Raw genomic sequence first — 24731 nt, 5'->3', positions numbered from 1 at the left:
TTAATACATGAAATAGAACCTATTTAAATACTAAGTTTATGGTGGAAAGTACCTAACGTATTTTACAATTATGCTTATAGCTTTCAAATTCTGCCTTCAATATACCCGGAAGGCTGAATTCCGTAAGTTGTGTGACAACTTGAGAATGCACTTGTCTCAGATTCAACGCCACCATAACCAAAGTACAGCAATCAACCTTAATAATCCAGAGAGCCAGTCTATGCATTTGGAAACCAGGCTTGTTCAGTTGGACAGTGCTATCAGCATGGAATTGTGGCAGGTATGTTGTGAACTATTTTGGCTTTTCTTTGTAGTAATAGTAACCCATATTACCTTTTTTTCCTCTTAATGAGTATCTGCATCTTGGTATCTCTTGGTTAATTTCAATAGCTAGGTAACAGATTTGAGGTTGTCTAATGGAGAAGTAAGAGTTTGGGACAAGAAATCTCAGTTATTTTGGTTCCAAATGCCTGTTGTCAATTCCAAGCCAAATCATGTAATCTTTTTCAGACCTCAGTGCTCAAATTGTGGTTCAATGCCTGGAGAGTATGCATTTACAAAATTTTGTAAATAATTTCATGGTAGTTTTCTGTCTGTTTACCCTGATTTAAAAAAAATCAGTTTGTCTTTCCATCTTATTTTAATAGTAATTTATTGTGCTTTATAGAAGTATTGATGGCAACAGTTTAGAAATTATAAAGACAAACTTGTCCTTTACCGCAGAGAGTTGGAGAAATGCAGCACCAGACTGTCCCCTAGATTTCTCAGTGCTGCCTAGACTTAGTAAGCCCGTACAGTGAATATCCTACATCAGAGATCTTGGAAGGGCTCATTTTGTTGTCAACATGGACTTTTTTACTCTAAGGATTCTGTAGACATTTTCTCATGAGTTATTTTTATATATTTGATTCCCCCACCAAATTTTATTGAAATTGCAGAGGAAGAAACTAAAAATTGGTAGTTTTCAGCCAATGAAAATGTGATTTCCTGCTTTCCCATATTTTCCTTTTATGCAGGTACACCCTTAAGATACCTGAACAAAAGAAAAAAAGTTTAATAGAAGACAAGTAAACATGCCTAGTATAGAAAAAATGAATAAGTTAAAGGAAGAGAATATTTATCCATTATCTTAACACTGAGAAGTAGCCTTTATATTGTGTTTTATGTCCTTCCAGATTCTTTAAAAATATATTCTGCCAAGTGGTATGATACTCTTTTAAAGACTTGGGTAGTCTAGGAAATTGTGTTTTCTGAGATATATCAGATAGTTAAATTATGAATAAAAAGAACCACACATGAAGGCATTTTATTTGCCATTTTTATTCTTAAGTGTAATGTATTTTCAGTTTCATAAAGAGATTTTTTTGTTTTTGTTTGTTTGTTTGGACTGTCATGACTATAATTTATACCACTAATTTTAGGAAGCATTCAAAGCTGTGGAAGATATTCATGGGCTATTCTCCTTATCTAAAAAACCGCCCAAGCCTCAGTTGATGGCAAATTACTATAACAAAGTCTCAACTGTATTTTGGAAATCTGGAAATGCTCTTTTTCATGCGTCTACACTCCATCGTCTTTACCATTTATCTAGAGAAATGAGAAAGAATCTTACACAAGAAGAGATGCAAAGGTAAGAGTCTTATTGTTGGATAGTATTGAAATATAAAAGAAATATCTTGTAAATGGCATGAGGTTAGATTAGGGTTTCTTGGCTGCACTGTTGACATTTAGGGCTGGTTATTTCTTTGTCAGGGGACTGTGTTTAGGATCTTTGGCAGCATCCCTGGTTTACCCACTGGTTGCCAGTTGCACCCCTTATAACTGTTAACTACCAAAAAACCTCAATGGTATTCTTGGGAAGTATTCTTTGGTAGCTGTCTTTTATCTGATAACCAACCCTCCAACTGAGAAAATGGAATATTAGGAAAGGCAGTGTTAAGGTATTAGCTTCCTTAACTGAGTGTAGGTATTCAGAATCTAGGAACAAATTAGACCCCCTCCCCCCAAAATGAATACTTTCGTCAAGTAACTTTTTCCCCCCAGCTATAAAACATTAACTCTGTAAATAATTGGCATGTGTATTTTTATGTAGATAGCCTGTAACCTAACAATCTAAAGACTTATTTTTTTAGCATTACATATATACTTTCAGTCATGTTTGGTTTTTATTAAACATTTTAGTTGGGTTTAGGCAACTCACATACCACTTCTTACTGGCAGACATGTTATTTTGGTCTCTAGTAGAAGTACATACACCAAATTGTTTTTCTTGGCTTGTAAGCAGTGCATGGAACCAACTAAGTTTTTTCTAGTGTATATGGCAACCCACTCCAGTCTTCTTGCCTAGAGAATCTTGGACTGAGGAACCTGGTGGGCTGCAGTCCATGGGGGTTGCAAAGAGTTGGGACACGACTGAGTGACTAAAAATTTGCGCTTCCATATATATGTATACATATATATGTGTATGTACATGTATATTTTGCCACACAGAGCATCATGTGGGATCTTAGTTCCCCAAGTAGGGAATCTGTGCCTCCTATTTTGGGAGCTCAGAGTCTTAACCACTGGGCCACCAGGAGAGTCCCTTAAAAAACTATTGAGGACAGTGTTCATTATGTCATTCACTATCTGTTATATAATCCTTGTCTATTGAAATAAGGAAAAAAACTTGATTTTATCAAGTTATTTCTATATTCTTCCGTTAGAAAATACTGTAAGAGTCCTGTCATAATCATTAGGCTATCTGGCTCTATGTACATTATTTCCCTTAATCCTCCCAACACCTTGTGACTTAGAAAATTCAGTATCTTGCCTGAGGTTCCAGTCTTGGAAATGGTGAAGCTGAGATTCTAATTGGGCTACAGAGCCTGCAATCCTTAGTGTCCTATGGTGCTTTAAATTCAACCTGAGTTTTGTGTTTTAAGGAAGCTAACACTTAACTTTTGCCCTCAACTCACATAATATGTTTTTGTGGTCCTTGTAACTGTAACTTTTCCCTCTTTTCTTAAGTGTCAATTTTTTTCTTAGTTTTAAAATCTTCCCTAATAGTTTTTATAAGGGAGTAGGGGTATATGCAGATGTGTCTGTGCTGCCATTTAACGCAGTCTTTTCTCTATAGCTAGAAAACACTGATAGTAGTAAGTGGCTGGGGAAAGTTCTGCTTCTCCAAGTGTTCATTTTAGGATAATCCATTTCTTTTTTAATTAATCCCATGCTTTGATGAATACTTACGAGGCCAGTTCATCGTGGTGGTATACATATTCTGTCACTGGCATATTTCACTAGATAATTAAAGAGAAGTGTCTTTCTGCTTATCAAGTGGCATTTGCAAATTTAACAGATTGTAACTTTGTTCTCCAGAATGTCTACCAGAGTCCTTTTGGCCACTCTTTCCATCCCTATTACCCCTGAGCGTACTGATATTGCTCGACTTCTGGATATGGACGGCATCATAGTTGAGAAACAGCGTCGCCTTGCAACTCTGCTAGGCCTGCAAGCCCCACCAACGCGAATTGGCCTTATTAACGATATGGTTGGTATAAGTTTTAGCACTCTTAACAGCTTTGGACAGAACGCTCTATGGCCAGGTTTTATAATTTATGATCACATGCTGGGAATTCTGATGCATGGACAAGTTTGAGAACCATTGGTGTAAGTCAGCCCTGTGTTGAGGTGAGATGTTTTGTCTTGAATGAGCTGGAGTTAAATTGGATGCAGCAGACAAGACTCAGACTAGCTTTGAGGAATAGCATGGGCCCCTTGATAAGGGAAGTATGACGGGCAAGAATGATCATGGCTTATTTCAAGGGCTGTAGGAAAAAATTAAGCTGATAGGTGTTAGAAATATGATGATGAGTCCAGGAAAGTGTGGAATTAGATTAGGCCCAGTTCTGGATAACTCAAGTGTTCCCAACTTTGTTTTCTTTAACTTTCATTGTATGTTACTAAGGCAGTGGTTCTTTCTTTTTTGGCAGTGGTTCTTAATTAGGGCTATGCACTGTAATTGTGTGTGAAGTACTTTTTAAAATGCAGATTTCTAGGTCTCACCCACTGCATATATTAAATTGATTTCAGAATATAGAGCCCAAGGTTTTGTATCTCACAGTGTTTTACATTGGACTCTTTAATTCAGTGGGAATTTATCATGTTAGTGTCTGTTACCTGCCAGGCAGGTGATAGTTAAATGGAATTTGTACTCCAGAGGAGTTTGGTTCACAGTAGTTTGACTTAGTGGTTACTGTGGTACCCCTCTAGCAAATTACTTCAGGGTAAGAGAAAAAAGAGGGACAGGTATTAGAGAATAGGCCTTATTCCTTCACTGGCAGAGTCAATCAGTTTGGATAAAAGTTAATACATTTTGTATATGGCAACAGTTTTCACTTGTAATAGTTCTCTGTTATAGTAGCAAGGCAAGTTCCCTTTGTGGTCAATTTTTAAAAAGAACTAACTTAACCTCTGAAATAGTATTTCTGTCTGAATGCCTTCATGTTTTATTCTGCTGCCATTTATAAAAACCGGCTTTGTGTGTTGGCATGTTTTTATGGGACTGAATTAGGATTAAATGTAATTAAATAAGAGCATTGTGTTTAGGAAGAGGTCTTAACTAGCAGATAAGTATTTAAAAATTTTTTTTGAATACTGAAGTGTGCCTGATTGAAAGTATTATCCATATCTCTTGAGCTCATGGAGCACACCTCGATGTTAAAGTTGATCAGTTATGATACTGATGCAGGAATCTGTTGGTGGGGTTAGGGTCAGTAGGCAGGACATCCACTTTTGGGTCCTCATTGGACCCATAAATAAGTGCCTATAAGAAGGCTTTTAGTTGGTGCCAGATGAATGGCTTAACTAGATGTCAGGAGGCATTTTATAAATTTTGAATTCACTGTATGTACAAGGTTGAGACCTGAGTATTAGGTTTATGTAGGTAAATTCATAATTACCTGGAGAATGATTCTAGTATCTCAGGAACAGACTCAAATTAATCAAGTTCATAAAAGATTGTTAAGCTTGGGAAGCAAGTATACTTAAGTAGATTATGATAGCCTGTCTCAGCACATTCCTTGTTTGGAGGAGGTGCTCAGTGGAAAATCCAGAATATTCATTTATTAAGTACAGTTGATTCATAATGTGTTAATTTTCACTGTATAGCAAAGTGGTTTGATTTTTATGTACATTCATTTTTATATTCTCTTCCATTATGGCTTGTCTTGGGATACTGAATATAGTTGTGCTATTCAGTAGGAAACCTTGTTTATCTATTCTGTATGTAACAGTTTGCATCTGCTAAACCCCAACATCCCAGTCCATCCCCCTGCAAGCCCAAGTCTGTTGGTCTGTTTCTGTTTCATAGATAGGTTCATTTGTGTCATAGTTTAGATTTCACATGAAAGTGATCATATGGTATTTTTTTCTCTTTCTGACTTCACTTGATATGATAATCTCTAGTTATATCTGTGTTGCAGCAGATGGTATTATTCCATTCTTTTTGTTAATGACTAAATAGTGTTCCACTGTGTATGTGTGTTCTTTATCAGTTCATCTGTTGATGAACATTTAGGGTGTTTCTGTGCCCTGGCTGTTGAGAATAGTGCTGCTATTCACAATAGTAGGGGTGCATGTATCTTTTTTGAATTATTTTTTTTGGATCTATGCTCAGGAGTAGGATTGCTCAGTCATGATAATTTTAATTTTCTGAGGAACCTCCATACTGCTTTCGTTAGTAGCTGCCCCAGTTTCCATTCCCATCAGCAGTGTAAGAGGGTTCCCTTTTCTCCATACCTTGTCCAGGATTTATTATTTATAGATTTTTTTTTTTGCTAATGGCCATAGAATAATTTCTTGATAGGTATATGACTGATGTCCCAAACCTGAGGGCAGGTTATACAAGCTACATCCTTATTGTGCAAGGAAGTTCTATTCACATACTAACTTTGATTAAATTGTAACATACATATTTAAAGTACATGTCCTAAGTATAATTGTGTAAATTCTCAAAAAGATTTTTCCATTCACCACTTTTTCCTGTTTCTCCCAAGAATAGCCACAGTCCTGATTTATAACACCACAGATTAATTTTGCCTGTTTGTGTATTTTATATGAAATTTAAATCTCACATAAATATATGAAATTCTTCTCATTGGTGAGATATATTTATGTATTGAATATAGTTGTTCTTTCTTTGACTGTTTTTTTGTGTATTATGTGAATCAGGGCCTGTTTTGTCCTGAGTTGGTTGTTTTTTTTTTTTTGTTTGAATTTGTGGCTTTCTGAGCAGGGTTGCTGTAATAACTTTTCTCTGATACAGCTATTTGTAAACTGGTGTTTACTTTTTATTGATAATAAACTGATTTGTGTTGGCCACATGAATGGTCTTGGTAAATATTTTGACTGTGTTGATGAGTTTTTATTTCCTTGTAAACTCCTGTGGGGTCTCCCTGTAGAGAGCTGCATAATTGGGGCAAGAGACTCAGCATAGTGGCCCTGGATTTCTCCTGGTAAGTTTAGAGGTGGTTGAAGCTAGATAAATACCAGTTATTTCCCAGCTCTCCAGTCTGATATTTTTATTTAATTTATAATCAATTCAGAATCCCAGTTACAAAATACCTTCAGCAGTTAATCCTTTTGTTTTGCTTACTGTAGGTCAGATTCAATGTGCTACAATATGTTGTCCCAGAAGTAAAAGACCTTTACAATTGGCTGGAAGTCGAATTTAACCCACTAAAACTCTGTGAGAGAGTCACAAAGGTAAGCTTTGGTTATATTACCATGTAGCCATCCCTGTTACAGTTTTATGTTGTAGTATTTTCTTTTTATTGGAATGTAATTGCTTTCCAGTGTGTTAGTTTTCTGATGTACAATGAAATAAAGTGGCCATATGCATGCATATGTCTTCCTCTTGTCTTGGGCTTCCCTTCATCCCTGGCCATCACAGAGCACCTGCTGAGCTTTCTGTGTAGTGGCTTCCCACTAGCTGTTTTCCACCTGGCAGTGTATACGTGTCAGTCAGAACCTCCCAGATAGTCCCATATTTGTTAACAGAAAAGTGTTATCCTATGTGTTTGAATTTGGTGCACATTTCATTGTCTTTTTTCTTTATGTCAGGAGAAAAGATATTTCTGATGTGCTAAATAAACCTTTGGAGGTAAATTAGCAGCATGGCTTAATTTAGCCATTGCTGTCAGTCACCTTCATACAAGAGTCAATAGCTTCCTGTTACATTTTGTATTTCTTTGCATTATGTGATGATTTGTCTGTGAAGAAAATGAAAAAGTATCACCAGTGTTTTAATATTTATTGTAGAGAAAATATAACTCTTTTAATGGGTTTTATAGGTTCTCAATTGGGTTAGGGAACAGCCTGAAAAGGAACCAGAGTTACAACAGTATGTTCCACAGCTGCAGAACAATACCATACTCCGGCTTCTCCAGCAGGTAAAGATGAAAAAATGGATGTGTTATGGAACAGCTGGGAATTTTCCATTGATTGTTTTGAACATAAAACTAAAAAATTTAGAAATAGCCCAGGAAAAAGCTTCCTCAAATTCTAAACCTCACCAAAAGTAGTTTTATGTGTTTGATTTGAAAAATCACTATTTTACATAGTTCATAACTGTTTTTGTCTCTTTTTGTTAACCATTGTCTTCATACATTTTTCCTTGTTAGACATGTACATCTTATTCCTTTTAATACCTATGTAGTTTTTCATTGTCTAGAAGTACCCTGGTTTATTTATTCAGACTATTGGTGGAAATTCTTTAGTTTTTTTGGCCATAATAAAAAGTTGAAATAGTGAACATTTTCCATACAGGTATCTTTACATACTTCTGTAACTTTTGTAGCTTCTAAGAAGTGGAATTAGCCATAGTCTACACATTTAAAACTTTTAGCAGATCCTCAGAGATTGAATTCATTGACCCTCCCACCAGTAGTGAAGAAAGCTTTTTTTCCTGCTAACACTAAGTATTATCAGTCTTTTAGTTTTTTTGGCAATCCTGTGGTATGGGGGATCTGTTTCCCGACCAGGGATGGAACCCATATGCCTTGCATTGGATGCATGGATTCTTAACCACTTGACCACCAGGGAAGTCCCAGTATTGTCAGCCTTTCAACTGTTGTAGTTTAACTTTGTACTTAAGTTTGAATATTATGGTTTACAGTATGACTTAAATGATCCTCTTGTGTCTTCCATTTGTTTCATTGGTGGTGGTGGAGAGCGTTTACTGTATGTTAACCTCCATGTTGGTGCACATGTCATTGACCTGCTTTCTCTCCTGTGTGTGAGCAGTGTTATTTCTTCTGTGCTATACAAATAATTGAAGGTTAATTAGCAGTATAACTAAATAGTAATACTGCCAGTCTCCTTCAGACAAAGTTTTATTAAATGTTCAGATGAATTAGGTAAGTAGCAGGTCTCTGTACAAATATGTGACCATTTAGGGATTTTTTGGTTTGTTTTTATGGAACTAGGATTTGAAAGGATTATGTGATGGTTTGAAATATAGCGTAATCTTTTCATTAGCCTTGGATTTTAATTCTAGCTCCAGCAGTGCATTGTTTACATACTCTGAGCTTCAGTTTCTTTTCTTTGAAAAATAGGCTAACTTTCTACTGTTCCATGAGACTCCACGTAACAATTGCTAAATAAATGATAGCTATTATTATTATTAACCTTGTGTTTCTTATGCAGGTGGCACAAATTTATCAGAGCATTGAGTTTTCTCGTTTGACTTCTCTGGTTCCTTTTGTTGATGCTTTCCAACTGGAACGGGCCATAGTAGATGCAGCCAGGCACTGTGACCTGCAGGTAGGCGCTCCCAGGGCACACCGAGGGGATGGCGAGCCTGCGGGGACTGAAACACACACAGTTTCTCTGAGTTTGGTAGAGTGGCACTGTTTCAAAGCTTTCATGAATGGAGGCTTCTAGCTTTGATATTCAGCATTGTTCAGTTGATCTTTTTTCTTAAATTCAGTTGAAATTTTAATCAAAGTTACTCATTTGTATAATGACTTTATATTTGCATGTAGATTTAACTATTTATAATACTCTTCAAATTTTCATAGGTTCGTATTGACCACACTTCTCGGACCCTTAGTTTTGGATCTGACTTGAATTATGCTACTAGAGAAGATGCTCCAATTGGTCCTCATCTGCAAAGCATGCCTTCAGAACAGATAAGAAACCAGCTGACCGCCATGTCCTCAGTCCTTGCGAAAGCACTCGAAGTGATTAAGCCAGCTCACATTCTGGTACGCCCCTGGGGGGGATGGACGGCAGGGTTATGGGGGCCCTTTAGGCCTTGCACAAGAAGGTCTGAAACGATGTCTCAGAGAAGGGATCTATTATAGATTTCGCCCTTAGTTCGTGTTTGACACTTTTGATATTTTGTTAAATACACAGATCATTGAGCTACCTTCTTTGGGTCAGAAAACGGGTAAGGTGATCATAGGAGTACTGTGATGAGTGATTACAGACCACAGGTGATGACCCTCCACATGGGGAGTACTGTGATCACGCTTTTCCTTTCTGTTTAAGTTGTTTGTGAGCTCTGTTAGTATTTTCTCCTTGGCTTGAACTCTATAGTATATGTGGTTCAGATAATAGTTGGCCTAGCAGATAAAGGTTCTTCAGCTATATCATTGCTGTTAAAGACTTTGAATAGTTGTAGCATCATAGTATTTGGTGCTAGAAACCAGTAGTTGAATAATGTCATCATCTCTTTTTAAATGCAAATACATGTTAGGAAAATACATTAGGAGAATGTAGCAATACTTTTGGTGTTGAATACTGTGGTATGTCACTTAAAATTATTTTTATTTTATTTATTTATTTTAATATTTTTAATGCATTTGTTTTTGAAGCAAGAGAAAGAAGAACAGCATCAGTTGGCTGTTACTGCGTATCTTAAAAATTCACGGAAAGAGCATCAGCGTATCCTGGCTCGCCGTCAGACAATTGAGGAAAGAAAAGAGCGGCTTGAGAGTCTGAATATTCAGCGTGAGAAAGAAGAACTGGAGCAGAGGGAAGCTGAACTCCAGAAAGTGCGGAAGGCTGAGGAAGAGAGGCTGAGACAGGAGGCAAAGGAGAGAGAGAAGGAGCGGATCTTACAGGAACATGAACAGATCAAGAAGAAAACTGTTCGTGAGCGTTTGGAGCAAATCAAGAAGACGGAACTGGGTGCCAAAGCATTCAAAGATATTGACATTGAAGTATGTAGCATATTAATGCATTAAAATTCTAGTTTTATTCAGGTCCCTTTGAAGCACAGTTCTTTACCATTTATTGGTTTACTTTGGGTTATTTGGTTATTTTGCTCAGTTTGATACAGCTATTAATGGTTAGTCTATGAAATAAGCATTTGATTTGGTGACTCCACAGTTTTTAGTCACTGTTGAAATGGAGTTTGGATACAGTAGAATACAGGAATAAGAAGTAGATGTTATGGTTACATTGTTTTTCCTCACAAGCAAATAAGCCTCTTTTAAAAACATTTTTCTGTTGCTTGAATTTACCCATTATAAGCATTTGCTCTTTTGAAATAATCTAGGATCCATTTCTGGAAAGAAGTGGTGCTCCATATTGACTGGTATGCACTTTTATACTCTTATTAATTGTGGTACATTTCTGTTACTTTTCAGGACCTTGAAGAATTGGATCCTGATTTCATCATGGCTAAACAGGTTGAACAGCTGGAGAAGGAAAAGAAGGAACTTCAGGAACGCCTAAAGAATCAAGAAAAGAAGGTAATGAAAGAACTGATGAACTTTAATGTGCCAAGTTAAAAGAATTTTTTTTAACAACATTTGGTTTCATGATTCTCAGATTGACTACTTTGAAAGAGCTAAGCGTTTGGAAGAAATCCCCTTGATAAAGAGTGCCTATGAAGAACAGAGAATTAAAGACATGGATCTGTGGGAACAACAAGAAGAAGAAAGAGTAAGGCTTTAATTTAATTGTAATATTTTTAGACTGTAAGCAAGCTATAATAAAGCCAGTAATGGGAACAGGGTTTCAAATTGATTTTTGTATTATTTTGCCAGAAATTGTGCTCTAATGGCTGTATACAAACAGGGCAATAGACATTTACAAAATAGGGATTAAAAAATAAAACTTGTAAAGTCCAAAGGATAGCTGAACTTTTATTTTTTTTTGAAAACTGCTTTATGGAGATACAATCCACGAATTTAAAGTGTGCAATTGACGTTTTTAGTGTATTTATGGAATTGGGCAACAATCTGATTTTAGAACATACGCGAAAGGAAACTTCATACCCATTTGCAGTCACTCCATTTTCTCTCCACTCCTTCAGCAGCCACTTAATTCCTTTCCGTCTCTAGACATGTCTGTTTTGGGTATTTCTTAGAGATGGAATCATATAGTCTGTGTGTGTGTGTGAGACTAAACAGCTCCTTCTGTAGTTTTATTTGCTTATATGTACTTAACAGTACAAAAGCAACATTTGCAAATGCTTATAGTGGCCAAATTTGTAGTAAAAATGAGTGACCTCATTTTGGTTAAAAAAAGTAACCACAGGCAGGAGACAACATACATCTGTGGTGGCTGCGTGCTCTTGGCTTCATTGGATTGTTGTCATTCTGGGCCTAGTATTAACCATCTTTTCCCGTTTTCTTAAAGTTGGAATTTGTGTGATAATTCTTTTAACATGAAATTAGAGAAAGTGCTACAGACCAGCTAAAAGCTTGAGAAGATTTGCTGCTTTTTTAAGTTAATTTATTGAAACAAAATTTTTAAAAGTTTTTTTTGCTTGTGCCTCATGGCATTTGGGATTTTAGTTTCCTGATCAGGGATCAAACCCACACTCCCTGGAGGGGCCAGAGAAGTCCCTCCAGTTGCTTTTTAAAGAAGAAAATATAGTAAATAATGAAGCCATGGAGTATTTGTTGTTTTGTTTTATCATACACATTTTAGTTTTTCCTCCTTAAATTTTGTGGTTGTCGTTGTTCAGTCCTGTCCAACTCTTTGTGACCCCACGAACTGCAGCCCTCCAGCCTTCTCTGTCTTTAACTATCTCCCAAGAGTTTGCTCAGACTTATGTTCATTGAGTCAGTGATGTTCTGGTACCGTGGGGTTAAAGCTGTTTCTTACAGATGCCCCAAGTCTTTTTTATTCATCTTCTGTTCCTCATTGTCGTCCAAGGGAGCTGTTGGTATGGCAGAATGGAGGGGGCAGAGGAGATGCTTACACTTCTTCAAGAATATCTGTCAGAAATTTGGGATAAATTCATAATCAGATAATGAGCACTTTGAAATTTAACTTTGTATCATGTGTTTGCAGATTACTACGATGCAGCTAGAACGGGAAAAGGCTCTAGAACATAAGAATAGGATGTCACGAATGCTTGAAGACAGAGATTTGTTTGTAATGCGGCTCAAGGCAGCACGACAGTCTGTTTATGAGGTGAATTTCCTGGTTTCAGGGAAACCTTTATTCATGAGCTTTTGCCTTAATGAATCTTCAGTGTGGTGGTACATTCTCTTGTCTTGAGCTAACATAATCATCATTCAAATAATACTTTATAATAGAGATATCTTGAATTATTTCCTAGACTTACGTAGCCATCACTATAAACGGATTTTTTCTGAAGGTGAAAATAGACTGCATTAAACTTGGTTTTGATATAAACTTTTGTTCTTTGATTCAGAAAGAGAAAAAAACTAGATCGAAAAGTTCTGCTCTTAGACTCTGATTTAATCATTTATTTTGTATAAATAAATCCACTGTGTATAGATAATACTGTCGATTCAAAGTTTTAACCATTTGAGAACTTGTCATTTGGAAATTTGATTTTTAGGTTTGTGGGTTGCTTTTTATGGTTCCACCAAAGTTAACAGTACTTTTGTAACTTACTGCCATCTTGTAGCCCTTGATAATTTGATTCCTTGCTTTTGGTGATCATTCAATTACAGGAAAAACTTAAACAGTTTGAAGAGCGATTAGCAGAAGAACGGCATAATCGCTTGGAAGAACGTAAAAGGCAGCGTAAAGAAGAACGAAGGATAACCTACTATAGAGAAAAAGAAGAGGAAGAGCAGAGGAGGGCAGAAGAAAAGATGCTAAAAGGTAACGTTTTAGACCGAGAATGGGGCTGTACGGCAAGGTTGATAACAGGTCTCCTCTGTACAGCCTTACTTAGGAAAGGAATGTGAAACCAAGGTGATTGGTTTCTTCACTGCAGCCAGCTAGTTCTCCGGTTCTGACAGCCTGACTTAGCTCTCTGCAGTGTGTTACCTGTGAGGGTGTTAATGATCTCTGCCGGCCTATTTCAACAATTTTAGCATCGTTCTATCACAAACTCTGCCCTCGTATTTTTTTATCATTGTAGTCTGTATAGTATTAACATTTATTGAGCAAAACGTGCCACGTTGAGGTCTCTAAAAGGATCCTTTTTGTGTCATTGCAGATGCTCAGGTGTTGGGGAGGGATTCTAATATATTCTTTAATTGTGTTGAGTGGGATAATACTTGTTTTCTTGAATATTTTCTGATATTCAAGTTTAGCTGATAGTAAACTATTTTAAAATTCTTAAAAATAGTTCTCTTCTACACTGCGCTGCCTCTAATAGCAGAAAAGCAGATGTGCGGCACTGGTGGAAATGCGCGGGTGGGAGGCATGCGTTTTAACCTGGTGTGTTCTGCAGAGCGAGAAGAGCGGGAGCGGGCTGAGCGCGCGAAGCGTGAGGAGGAGCTTCGGGAATATCAGGAGCGGGTCAAGAAGTTAGAAGAAGTTGAAAGAAAAAAACGTCAGAGGGAGTTGGAAATTGAAGAAAGGGAGCGTCGAAGAGAGGAGGAGAGGAGACTTGGTGATGACTCACTTTCGAGAAAGGTAAGTATGGCCGTCAGTGTTCTGTGCTGTGTGGGTATCAGCGAGGTCTCTGCATGACAGAGCTGTCCGTGTGTGTGTCAGTGTCTGGGCATGGTGTTCTGAATTACATCGTTCAGATTTAAGTCTGGTATTGCTTATCTTTCCAAAGAGGGTTCCTAAGGAGGATGGGGAGGGGATTAGACTTGTCTTAGCAAGCTGGGATTTTATAGGCTTTAGAGTACTTGTCAGTAAGAACTAATCCCATGAAATTAAGTATTTGATGAAAAGTAACACAGTCATATGGAAGAGGGGCTGTTCGGTTCCTTGAAAGGAGTTGCTGTGATGTGAGGGTCCTCAAAGATAAATTTGGGGGACCAGCCAGTATTCGACATCCCTTGTTAGAAATGCAGTCTCAGGCTCAAAGCCAAATCTTTTGAATCAGAATCTGCATTTTAACAAGATTACCAGGTGCTTCAAATGCTGGTCTAAGTATTTTTAATTTCCATTCATGTCCAAAATGACCAGTGCTTCTGACTTTATCTTGTATAAAGAGGGTGTCCAATACCTTCTCCTGGCAGTAGCTTTGTTACCTGCTTAAACCACATTGCTTCAAACCCACCCCTTCTTTCTGTCCCTCTGCTCCTGCTTTATTTAAATGAGCTGGTTTCTTTTGCCCGTATCACCTGCAGGCCTCACCCGTGGTTGCGATCCTTCCCCAGCCTCAGACCTCTTGTCTTTACTGTGGCTTGCTTGGTGTTTCACGACACGTGCTCAATCGTTGCCACTGCTCTGGGTCTCAGACCTGCCTTTGGGTCGTGCTCATTGCTTACAGCCCAGCTGAGCACAGCTGAGCAGTCAGGGCCTTTTATGCTTACTGCTGTTTTATTAGCTTCATCAGTCATTGTTTTCTTAGCACTTACACTCTAGCTATTCTGAGCTAGTGTTGTCTTCTGTTGTGTCTGTGACATCTGCCTGCATGCTCTTTGTTTTTCCTGCAATGTGTCCATGCTCTCCTTTAAATGAAATACTGCTATTTTTTAAGGTTAAGGATAAGTAGCTGGAGGGTTTCTTGCCTGCCATGTCTCTGATCCTTTATCCGTGCCACACCTGTATCAAATGCTTCCCTTTATTGGAGGATCTGCTCCTAGTTATGTAGCCTTCAATTTGTTTTATAATGTATGAATGGATTTTTAGTTTTGTTAGTCTTTTTGGTAATTATTATGAGTGTTCTTTTCCTGTTGGGCACAGAGTGTTGTGTTAAAGTGTGTGTGTGTGAGAGTGTAAAATAAGTGTTAACTGTTTGATTTGCTACATCCTGTTAATTTAGTTCATCTGAAGCAGATGAGGTAGACCACCCATGGATATGGGTTTCAAAGGTTTTTATCAGTTGTTGCAGTTGTGTGTTAATCCTTTGTTGTTGTTTCTGTTTTGTTACCTTCCCCTTCCCTTTCAGTTGGAGAGTGTTCAGTTCTTTCTGTTCATGTTTAACATGGCAGCTAACTATGGTAACTAGTGCTTGTGGCTTTATTCCTGATGTTTGTTTTGGCCTTTATGCTTTTCTCTGGTCTTCTACCATCCATTCTTTTCAGAGTCTAAACTTACACTCTGTAGATTTTGAGAACTCTTCCCTTTCTTCAGAACAAATAAAATGTACAAAACAAACAAAACAACCACTGCTGTGCTTAGTCGCATCTGACTCTTCGTGACCCCACAGATTGCAGCCCGCCAGGCTCCTCTGTCCATGGGGATTCTCCAGGCAAGAATACTGGAGTGGGTTGCCATGTCATCCTCCATGCCCTCCCAACCCAGGGGTTGAACCCAGGTCTCCTGAGTTGCAGGTGGATTCTTTACTGACGGAGCCACCAGAGGAGCCCAGAGATGATGAGGCTTAGGGCCTCTTTACCTCCTGCGGTAGCGCCTGTGCTGGTCATGCAGTTGCGTCTGACTCTGCAGCCCCGTGGACTGCATATAGCTGGCCAGGCTCCTCTGTTCCTGGAGTTCTCCAGGCACGAATACTGGAGTGAAGAGCCATTCCCTTCTCCAGGGCATCTTCCCAACCCAGGGGTCGAACCCTAGTCTCCTCAATTGCAGGCAGATTCTTTACCATCTGAGCCACATCTATTTAAAGGCTTTACTTAAATTTATTGCCTCCAGTGCATTTAAACAATGTTTTCTATTTAGAAATTGCTTAGCAGTTTTACAACTGCATTGGCAATGTGATTTAGTTTAAAATATGTTTACACTGTATCTTTTCCCCTTTGCATATAGTTTTTTGTTTTGTATATTCTATATTTTATTTTTGTGTATGCCTCAGAAGAGGTTTGTTTTTCTGTCCCAGTTGCATGCTGTTCACTGGTTTGGCCAGTTCAGCATCACCCTCCTCCAGAAGCTGAGAGGCCTGTCTGTGCTCACTGTCCTGGTACTCAGTGGGGAGAGGAGGGTGCTTGACAACAGTCTTGGTCTTTTTACTTCAGTAGCTATTCTGCTCTATTCATAGGAAGCTTTGAGAAAAGAAGTTCTAATGTTTCACCAAGTCTTTGTTTAGTTGCCTAAGCTTAGGTCTTTGCTGTTCACCCTTTCTGGCATGTGTGCCCCATCAGTCAGGATTCAGTTTACTTAGAGCATATTAAATTGTCTTAACTCAGGGAGATTTTTTCTCCTTTTCTCTTCTTCTGGCTTTTCAAAGTCCTATTCTTGATCTCTTTTAATGTTTCATTTATTCTTTTCATCTCTCTGTGCTGTAGCAACTAGCTCTGAGTTTCTATCAGTGGTGTTGCTAATGTGGTGACTCTGACTTTGCTCAATGTAGGACTCTCGTTGGGGAGATAGAGATACAGAAGGCACTTGGAGAAAAGGACCCGAAACAGATTCTGAGTGGAGAAGAGGCCCTCCAGAGAAGTGAGTAGAATTACGGAGAAGAGACTAATCATAGGTCCTGTTTGTATCTTATTAGTATTTTTCTAATTTGGCATATTTTGTGGCGGTGGGGAAAAAAGGGAGTCATGAAGAATTGTATGAATATCTATTACTGAGATGTTTTGCATGGTTTACTTCAATGCTGCTGTAATTACTGACATAGAATAGATATCTTGGAAATTATGTGCTTTAGGTTTTTCTTTTATTTTTAATTTCCTAAACTAATGGTATTGTGGTTAGAGTATAGTGAATGGTTTCATAGTATTTTTCTTGTCGTTTTGAAAGCTGTAGTGATAGATTTAAAAATTGCTCAGGCATTCCTCATAAGGTGCAGATACCTTTTAGAGGCAGTTGTCTGCTTACTCGTTTATTTGTTGACATAAAATTTTGGGTTTTATGGGGTTGTTTTTATTGGAACATACTCTTGTAGGACTAAGATTAGTGACTTTATACTTTGGAAGTGAGTAAAATCATTCCCAAAGAGATCACGTACGTACTTAAGAAAGTATACTCTTAAAGGTATTTGGCTTATTACTCTGTAGGGAGTGGAGACGTGGAGAAGGGCGGGACGAAGAGAGACCTCACAGAAGAGATGAAGACCGACCAAGGCGTCTGGGGGATGATGAAGAGAGAGAGTCCTCTCTTAGACCAGACGATGATCGTATTCCCCGACGTGGCATGGATGATGACAGAGGCCCACGACGTGGTCCTGATGAAGATCGGTTCTCTCGCAGGGGGGCGGATGATGACCGGCCTTCGTGGCGTAGTGCAGATGATGACAGGCCCCCCAGACGAATTGGCGATGAAGACAGGGGTAGCTGGCGTCATGCGGATGATGACAGACCACCTAGACGAGGACTGGATGAGGACAGAGGAAGCTGGCGCACGGCCGATGAGGACAGAGGACCCAGGCGCGGGCTGGATGAGGACCGGGGGCCACGCCGAGGAGGTGCGGACGATGAGCGTTCGTCCTGGCGAAATGCTGACGACGATCGTCCCAGGCGGGGCATGGATGATGACCGGGGTCCCAGGAGGGGCTTGGATGATGATCGAGGACCTTGGCGGAATACCGACGATGATAGATTTTCCAGGCGAGGTGCAGATGACGACAGATTTTCCAGGCGCGGTGCAGATGATGACAGGGGGCCTTGGAGAAACATGGATGACGATCGGCTCTCAAGGCGGGCCGATGACGATCGGATTCCCAGAAGGGGTGATGATTCACGACCTGGCCCCTGGAGACCATTTGTCAAACCAGGTAAAATTGTGGTATTCAAAAAACCAAATTGGATGCTTTATATGTGTTTACAAATGCTACCTAAAATTTTACACCAGCTAATCCCCACTATTCTGTAGAGAATAGCCCGTAATTCCAAAGAAAAAACTCAGGTCTCATGGACAAATTACAGTTTGTTAAATAAGAAGTGTTCCTGCTATTTCAGGGCTTTTTTGAGGTTCTTCTTTCTGTGTTTTTCCCAAAGTATCGGTGTTCTTCAGGTTCCTTCCTGGACTGGACTGCTTGTAGAAGTAATGAAAAATAAAAATATTCTTATTAATCATTTGTCTGTACTCTTGTCATCCATGACATTATGTTCATGAGAGGAGCCCATTTCCTTTCTTGGTCTTGGGCCTGGTTCATCCTTTTTTTTTTTTTTTTTCATTGCAGCACTGTTTTTTTTTTTTTTTTTTTTTCATTTTCATTAGTTGGAGGCTAATTACTTTACAATATATAGTGGTTTTTGTCAAACATTGACATGAATCAGCCATGGATTTACATGTATTCCCCATCCCGATCCCCCCTCCCACCTCCCTCTCTACCCGATCCCTCTGGGTCTTCCGAGCACTTGTCTCATGCATCCAACCTGGGCTGGTGATCTGTTTCACCATAGATAATATTGGTTCATCCTTTCATCCTTTTTTTTTTTTTTAAATTTATTTAGCTGTGGTGAGACTTGGTTGCAGAGCGCAGGATCTTAGGTTGTGGCATGTGAGGTCTAGTTCCCTGACCAAGGATTGAACCCAGGCCTCCTTCACTGGGAGCATGGAGATTTTATAGCCACTGGACTACCAGGGAAATATCCCCCCTTCATAATTTTTTTTATTCTCAAGTAATTGTGTACAGGTCTATGCCTTCATTACTGTCTTGCCCAGATGACTTTTCCCCATACCTTCAGACCTGTGTTTCCTACTTTTATGTAGCACCTGGTCACTGACACTTCAGACTCAACCTATGAAAACAGAATCCTGCACCCCCCCCCAAAAAAAAAAAAGATATACACACATGTTCCTTTTCAAGGGCATCACTGTCCATCTAATTGTATAAGATGGGCATTCTCCTTTACTCTGCTCTTTCATCCTTCTTGTATCTTTTCAATGACCAACGTCTTTTCAGTGATTTGTTTTAAAAGCAGTTTGAGCACCTGCGTGCCCCTTACCATGAGTGGTTTCTGTTGCACACTTGTGTTTCTTCTCACTTCATTCCATTGTGAAACTTTGTGACTTTTTGGGTTAGCTTAACTTTGCTGTGCTTTATGTAACATGGGGATAATAGCATAGTAGATTCTCATTAATTCATGATAATTACATTTTTATAGAGTCAGTGAATACTGAACCATTGCTACTAAGGGAAATACTAGCTCAGGTTCCTGATTTTTCCTGAACCCTCTGGTCACTTTACCTCATTTAATGTATGTTATTGATTCATTAGCATTGAACTCCCTGGCCAACAGCACTGTCACTCATTCATGGAAGAAGCTTGTCTAACACCCATATTTTCTCCCTAAGTCACGTCCATTGCCTTTTTGTCTTTGGGAGAATGCTGGGGGTAGAGTTGATAGTGCACTTAAAAACTGAAGTCACTAACAAAAAGCACGAAAAAAGTGGAAATGTGGCACTAACTAGGCCATTCAAAGGCTACTTGTTTAAAGTAGGAGAGCTGCAGCCAGAAGACAGCATTGCCTTGTTTGAGCTCAGCTGAGAACAGGCCCGTCAGGCGGCTCAAATATTTCACAACTGGGTACGTGCCTGAGAGTGACTTGTGAAAGTGCTGGAGTGCTAATTTTGGAATTACAGATTTTTAGCAGGTAGCAAATTAGCAGGTATGGAATAATCTACTTATCTCAGAGCTGTGGATAGGATTGAAAGAGCTAATAATAGACAGATGGTTTCGACTAGTGCTGTAGTACACTGGAATATAAATGTTCGTGATGATAATTGTTGGCCTTGCAGCTATAAGAGATTTTCATCAAAATAATCTGCTTCATTTCCTTTTGTGTGTGTGCCTGTGCATTTGTGTGCACACATTTTTCCTAGATTTGGACATCCCATGGCTAAGTGAGATATTGAGCAGGGCCAAAGGCTTTGTCCTTACTTCATGACCTTACGGTGCTAAGTGGTAGGGGGCAGGATTGTGAAAGCAAAGAGTCTTTTTAGTTAGGTTTTGAAAATGTTGAAAGATATAAGTGTACTCATAATTGGGGCTCTATCTCTCAGATCTAGATCCTACCCCTCACCCTTGAACCTCTCTGCTTAAATGAGTTGTCTTCACTGTCAGAACAGGTTTACAGATTTTTATACCTGAAATCTCTGCATGTGGAATATAAAGTTCCTATATGTTATACGTTAGAAAAACAGTAATAGGTAGTCAGAAATAGGAGTTGGTTCTGTGAAATGAGGTAAATGCATTTAGTTTTTTAAATTGGGTTAGTGTGTCTTATTAGCCATTACAGTGGTGATGGATTAACATCAAGATTCATGGTTGCCAATCTGTTTCTTGAGTGGAAATTTTCATTTTGTTTTTTAAAAACCTAGGTGGATGGAGAGAGAAAGAAAAAGCCAGAGAAGAGAGTTGGGGTCCACCTCGTGACTCGAGACCATCAGAAGACCGTGAATGGGAGAGGGAAAAAGAGAGAGACCGAGATAATCAAGATAGAGATGAGAACGACAGGGACCCGGAGAGAGAAAGAGACAGAGAGAGAGAGAGAGACCGAGACCGAGATGGTGATCGAGAGGACCGCTTCAGACGGCCAAGGTTCGATACTCTAGTTAAGACTGTCTGTGGCCTTATGGTTAAAATTCCTTTAATGTTGTCCTATGCATTCCCAGCGTTTTGAAAAACATGCTCCCCCTTCTCATATATTTATCTAGTAGAATCGGATTTTAAAAATTTTAGGGGTCATCTAACTGAACCAGATTCCTCCTCTCAAAGAGGGGACAGGCAGGCTGGTGCTGTGTGTAGGTTGTGTGGCTCCTATGGTGGTGGAACCAGTCCAGGTTCTTCACTGTCCGTTAGTTTTCCCCTGTGGTTGAGGTCCATTTGTTGCTTTTAAATTATTAAAAAGTCCCTTTGCTTTTACTAGTTTTAAGAGTTTTGGCTTGCTTCATCTGGTCAAAGTGGCTTTGTACTAATCTAATCTAGATCAGCACAGTTCAGTACAGTTTCCTGCAAGGATGAAAGTGTCCTGTAGATGTAATATCCACATGGTAACCAGCTGTCATGTTTGACTGTTGAGTGTTTGGAATGGGTAATGACTATTCTGTTGGACAGTGCAGAGCCAGATGTTCTCATTTGACTTCATGCCTGAAGCATCAGTTGGAGGTCAACTCATGAGTTTAAAGTTTATTCCTGTTATTTGCTGACCTGGGTATTATATATCCCCTTACATTTACCCCTGTTGTCTAACAGCAGAACTTAACATGTCATTTGAATTGGCTTGCAGGGATGAAGGTGGCTGGAGAAGAGGACCAGCTGAGGAATCTTCAAGCTGGAGAGATGCAGGTCGTCGTGACGATAGGGACCGCGATGACCGGCGTCGTGAGAGAGATGATCGTCGTGATCTAAGGGACAGACGAGATGACAGGGACCGAAGAGGACCGCCTCTCAGATCAGAGCGCGAGGAAGGTAGAGATGTTTTCTGTGTGACTGCTGAACACCGGGGAGCCATAGTTGATGAGGGGATTTACTGTCTAACTTGTGTGAACACCAAAAATAAGATGGCCAAGTAGATCATTTATTCCCTTTAAAGTTCATGGTTTTCACAAACTTACTGGAGAAGGAAATGGCAACCCACTCCAGTACTGTCGCCTGGAAAATTCCATGGAATGAGGAGCCTGGTAGGCTACAGTCCATGGGGTTGCAAAAAGTCGGACACGACTGAGCAACTTCACTTTGACTTTCTTTTTTTTTTTAAATGACCATGGCACTTTTGCCTCAAAAGCTTTGACTATTTGGTTTTACATTGAGGGTATTTCTTCTTTTATAGTATAATGAAATACATTTCACTTATTTGCTGTTAAGTCTTCAACAGGAGCCAAAAATCCTGTAAAAAATTTTTATCCAGCCAGATTTTTGTCACCTTATCCTAAATTTTTTAAAAATTAGTACACTTCCCAGGCCAGTGATGTCTTGCTTGCAAGTTGGTATTTTAAGTCTATTTTAAAGGTTTTTCAGAAATTGTATCAAAATGATTAAAATGTATTTAGTTTTTTTTTTTAATGAAGATTCTTTATCATCTTCAGTAGTGGATTTCTGAGTAATTTGAGGCAATCCTTTTGCTTCAGTTCTATTCAATCTGAGCTGATAGAATACAGTACGAATTTATTCTCTCTCCTTTTCTTTTAATTAAAGTAAGTTCTTGGAGACGTGCTGATGACAGGAAGGATGACCGGGCAGAAGAGAGGGATGCCCCTCGTCGTGTTCCTCCTGCAGCTCTTTCGAGAGATCGAGACCGAGAAAGGGAAGGTGAGAAAGAGAAGACCTCCTGGAGAGCTGAGAAAGATAGGGAATCTCTTCGTCGTACTAAAAATGAGACTGATGAAGATGGATGGACCACAGTACGACGCTAAGACTCGAGATAATGGATTCAAACTCACGTCTCTGCATAGGTTTGATCACATTCAAGGATTATTATACTTGTGCTTCAACCAATCTAAATTGGATTCTTTAATGTCTCACCATAACACAAAAAGCATGAACTTGTATTAATCCTATATAATAGATTGATCAGGCACCGCATCCACAGACGGTTGGAAAACCACACCATGTTTTTGAATTTAAGGTGTTGCATTATTTCATCAATCATTTGTTTACAAAAAAAGAAAAACTAAAAATAAATTTAAAATGAGAATTCTTCAGGTATTGAGTAACACCTATATCTTGGTATAGAACTGATCTTTTTTCTTTTGATTTTGAAATACCTGGTATTAATTTGGAATGAAGTAAGGTTCTGTTATAGAGAATGTATTTGAAGTCTCTAAAACAGGGAGCTGAAACAGTTCTCACACCATTGAGACATACCTCTAGGTATTTTGAGGTATTTACTATTTACTAAATTCAGAAGGTTTTTAGGTTTACTCTTAAGTGCAGTAAACATTACACATATTGGATACAGTGGTTTTTGGTAGATTTTACTTGAAAGAAGGTGAGTATAAACCAACTTGCAGTCATTATTATAATGACGAGAATACTCCTGGAGTGTGAATCCAAAACAGATACAGCTTTTAAATTTTAAAGCATTTGGTAAACTGTGGCTGAGTTTTTTCTGTTGCCAATAGCAAACTGCTTTTCCATTTATGGAGAATTCATGCCTTTCAAGCATTTTAAATATGACAATATTTATAAATGTGTGGTTTGGAGGAATTGTTTAAATTCTTTTTCCTAATTTCCTTTCTCTTCAGAATAGATTCTTTCAATAAGTAATTTGTAGTAATGACTGTGTTGACTTCAATTTTGGAGTGTAGTAGCTATGTTAAAGATTAACTATTTGGTCTTATTGAAGCCAACACAGAACTTGCTGCTGTGTTTTTTCTTCAATGATAAATAAAACACTTACAGAATTTGTTTCAGTGTTGATTTGTGGTTAGTGTTTATAATGTTTAGCTTGCATATTCAGTGAGTTTATTTCACTTGAGGTTTTACCAGTGGTATTAACTTTCTCACTGTTGAGTATCAAAGAAAATAACCTAAATATAACAAAGAGCAAATGTGCTGAGGATGGTCCCACTGAAGTGTCCTCCTCTGCTACTGGATGAACGTCTTAGTTTCCCTGTAAAGTTGTCCTCTCTGTGTGGGGTGAGCGTGTGTGTGATGTACATCTTGAGTTTTCCCCTGAAATTAAAAGCATAATTGATTTTACAGAATGTTAATTGCAAATTTATAGTGGCTCTAGGCACTTAGATTCTTTCTGGTGTTGAGTAGTGGTGAGAATTACTCTTGGTGCAGTCATGAAGCCAGAAGAGGGAGTATTGGTGCTTTTTAAAAAAAAAAACAAACTTTACCAAATATAGCCTTTCCTTTTCAATGTTAATGATAGAAATCACTTTAAAAAACATTTTTCTTAATTTATATTTCAAACAAGTGAAAGTTTTGTGAGAAGAGGGCCTTTTGTAACAAGTGAAAACTTGGGACAGTAACCTGCTCTGTCCCAAGTACTAGAGCCGGACATACCTGGCAGTCACATACAGGCCCCAACAGACATTGATTTGAGCTGATTTGTTTAGATGGTGGTCTGATGGTTAGGTTTCCAGGCTAGTCTGCAAATCACCCTTCCAACCCAGAACCTTTCCCAGATGTACTGTTCTCCCAAGTTCAGAGCACAGGGTAAGGGCAGAGGAGTGCAGCTGCTTGTGATCCTGCTCAGGGCCTCACAGTCTTACCCCTCCCTCAGTGTTGATTTACAGGTGTCTTCCACGTACCCAGTGGCTTCTGCATTTTTAGACCGGATATCATTAATATCAGTATGGGTGGATCTGAGGGTGGAGACAGCGGCCGAGAAACGGTTCGACATACCAGTAGTTGTCCAAAGTGGCTACTAGGGGGAGGTTGGCATCTATATATGTGTGACATGATTCGGCTGTACACCGATTTAAAATTTTGTAAGTCTTAAAATATACTGGAAATTAATGGAAGGAATGTTCATGTTGTAGCTAGAATAGAAAATTAGGACTAACACATTTTTCTTTGAAGTACATGTGCATTTGTGGTATGATTTTAAAAT

The 24731-nt window shown here is 38.8% G+C and overlaps 1 protein-coding gene and 2 non-coding genes across 3 annotated transcripts in view; all 3 read left to right on the top strand.

The window, feature by feature from the left end:
• Positions 1-23874, top strand: part of EIF3A (eukaryotic translation initiation factor 3 subunit A) — a 31519-nt gene extending 7645 nt beyond the window's left edge. Inside the window, exons 5-22 of the mRNA XM_020895686.2 lie at positions 81-280; positions 1422-1630; positions 3361-3532; positions 6643-6747; positions 7335-7433; positions 8689-8805; positions 9063-9248; positions 9861-10208; positions 10638-10742; positions 10822-10935; positions 12295-12417; positions 12927-13080; positions 13658-13842; positions 16631-16719; positions 17280-17995; positions 20548-20767; positions 21456-21637; positions 22364-23874. Coding sequence (XP_020751345.2) covers positions 81-280; positions 1422-1630; positions 3361-3532; positions 6643-6747; positions 7335-7433; positions 8689-8805; positions 9063-9248; positions 9861-10208; positions 10638-10742; positions 10822-10935; positions 12295-12417; positions 12927-13080; positions 13658-13842; positions 16631-16719; positions 17280-17995; positions 20548-20767; positions 21456-21637; positions 22364-22581 — 3542 coding nt within the window. The 3' untranslated portion in view covers positions 22582-23874. The remainder of the gene's footprint in view (positions 1-80; positions 281-1421; positions 1631-3360; positions 3533-6642; positions 6748-7334; positions 7434-8688; positions 8806-9062; positions 9249-9860; positions 10209-10637; positions 10743-10821; positions 10936-12294; positions 12418-12926; positions 13081-13657; positions 13843-16630; positions 16720-17279; positions 17996-20547; positions 20768-21455; positions 21638-22363) is intronic.
• On the top strand, positions 7071-7200 carry LOC139036122 (small nucleolar RNA SNORA19). The gene has a single exon (XR_011488860.1). It is a non-coding gene; the product is annotated as a small nucleolar RNA SNORA19 (small nucleolar RNA).
• LOC139036121 (small nucleolar RNA SNORA19) lies at positions 8244-8373 on the top strand. Its single transcript, XR_011488859.1, has one exon. It is a non-coding gene; the product is annotated as a small nucleolar RNA SNORA19 (small nucleolar RNA).
• Positions 23875-24731: the final 857 nt, after the last annotated feature.

Source organism: Odocoileus virginianus, chromosome 7 (assembly GCF_023699985.2).
Source record: "Odocoileus virginianus isolate 20LAN1187 ecotype Illinois chromosome 7, Ovbor_1.2, whole genome shotgun sequence".
Taxonomy (NCBI): domain Eukaryota; kingdom Metazoa; phylum Chordata; class Mammalia; order Artiodactyla; family Cervidae; genus Odocoileus; species Odocoileus virginianus.
Note: the sequence above shows the minus strand (reverse complement) of the source record. Positions and strands in the feature narration are given on the sequence as shown.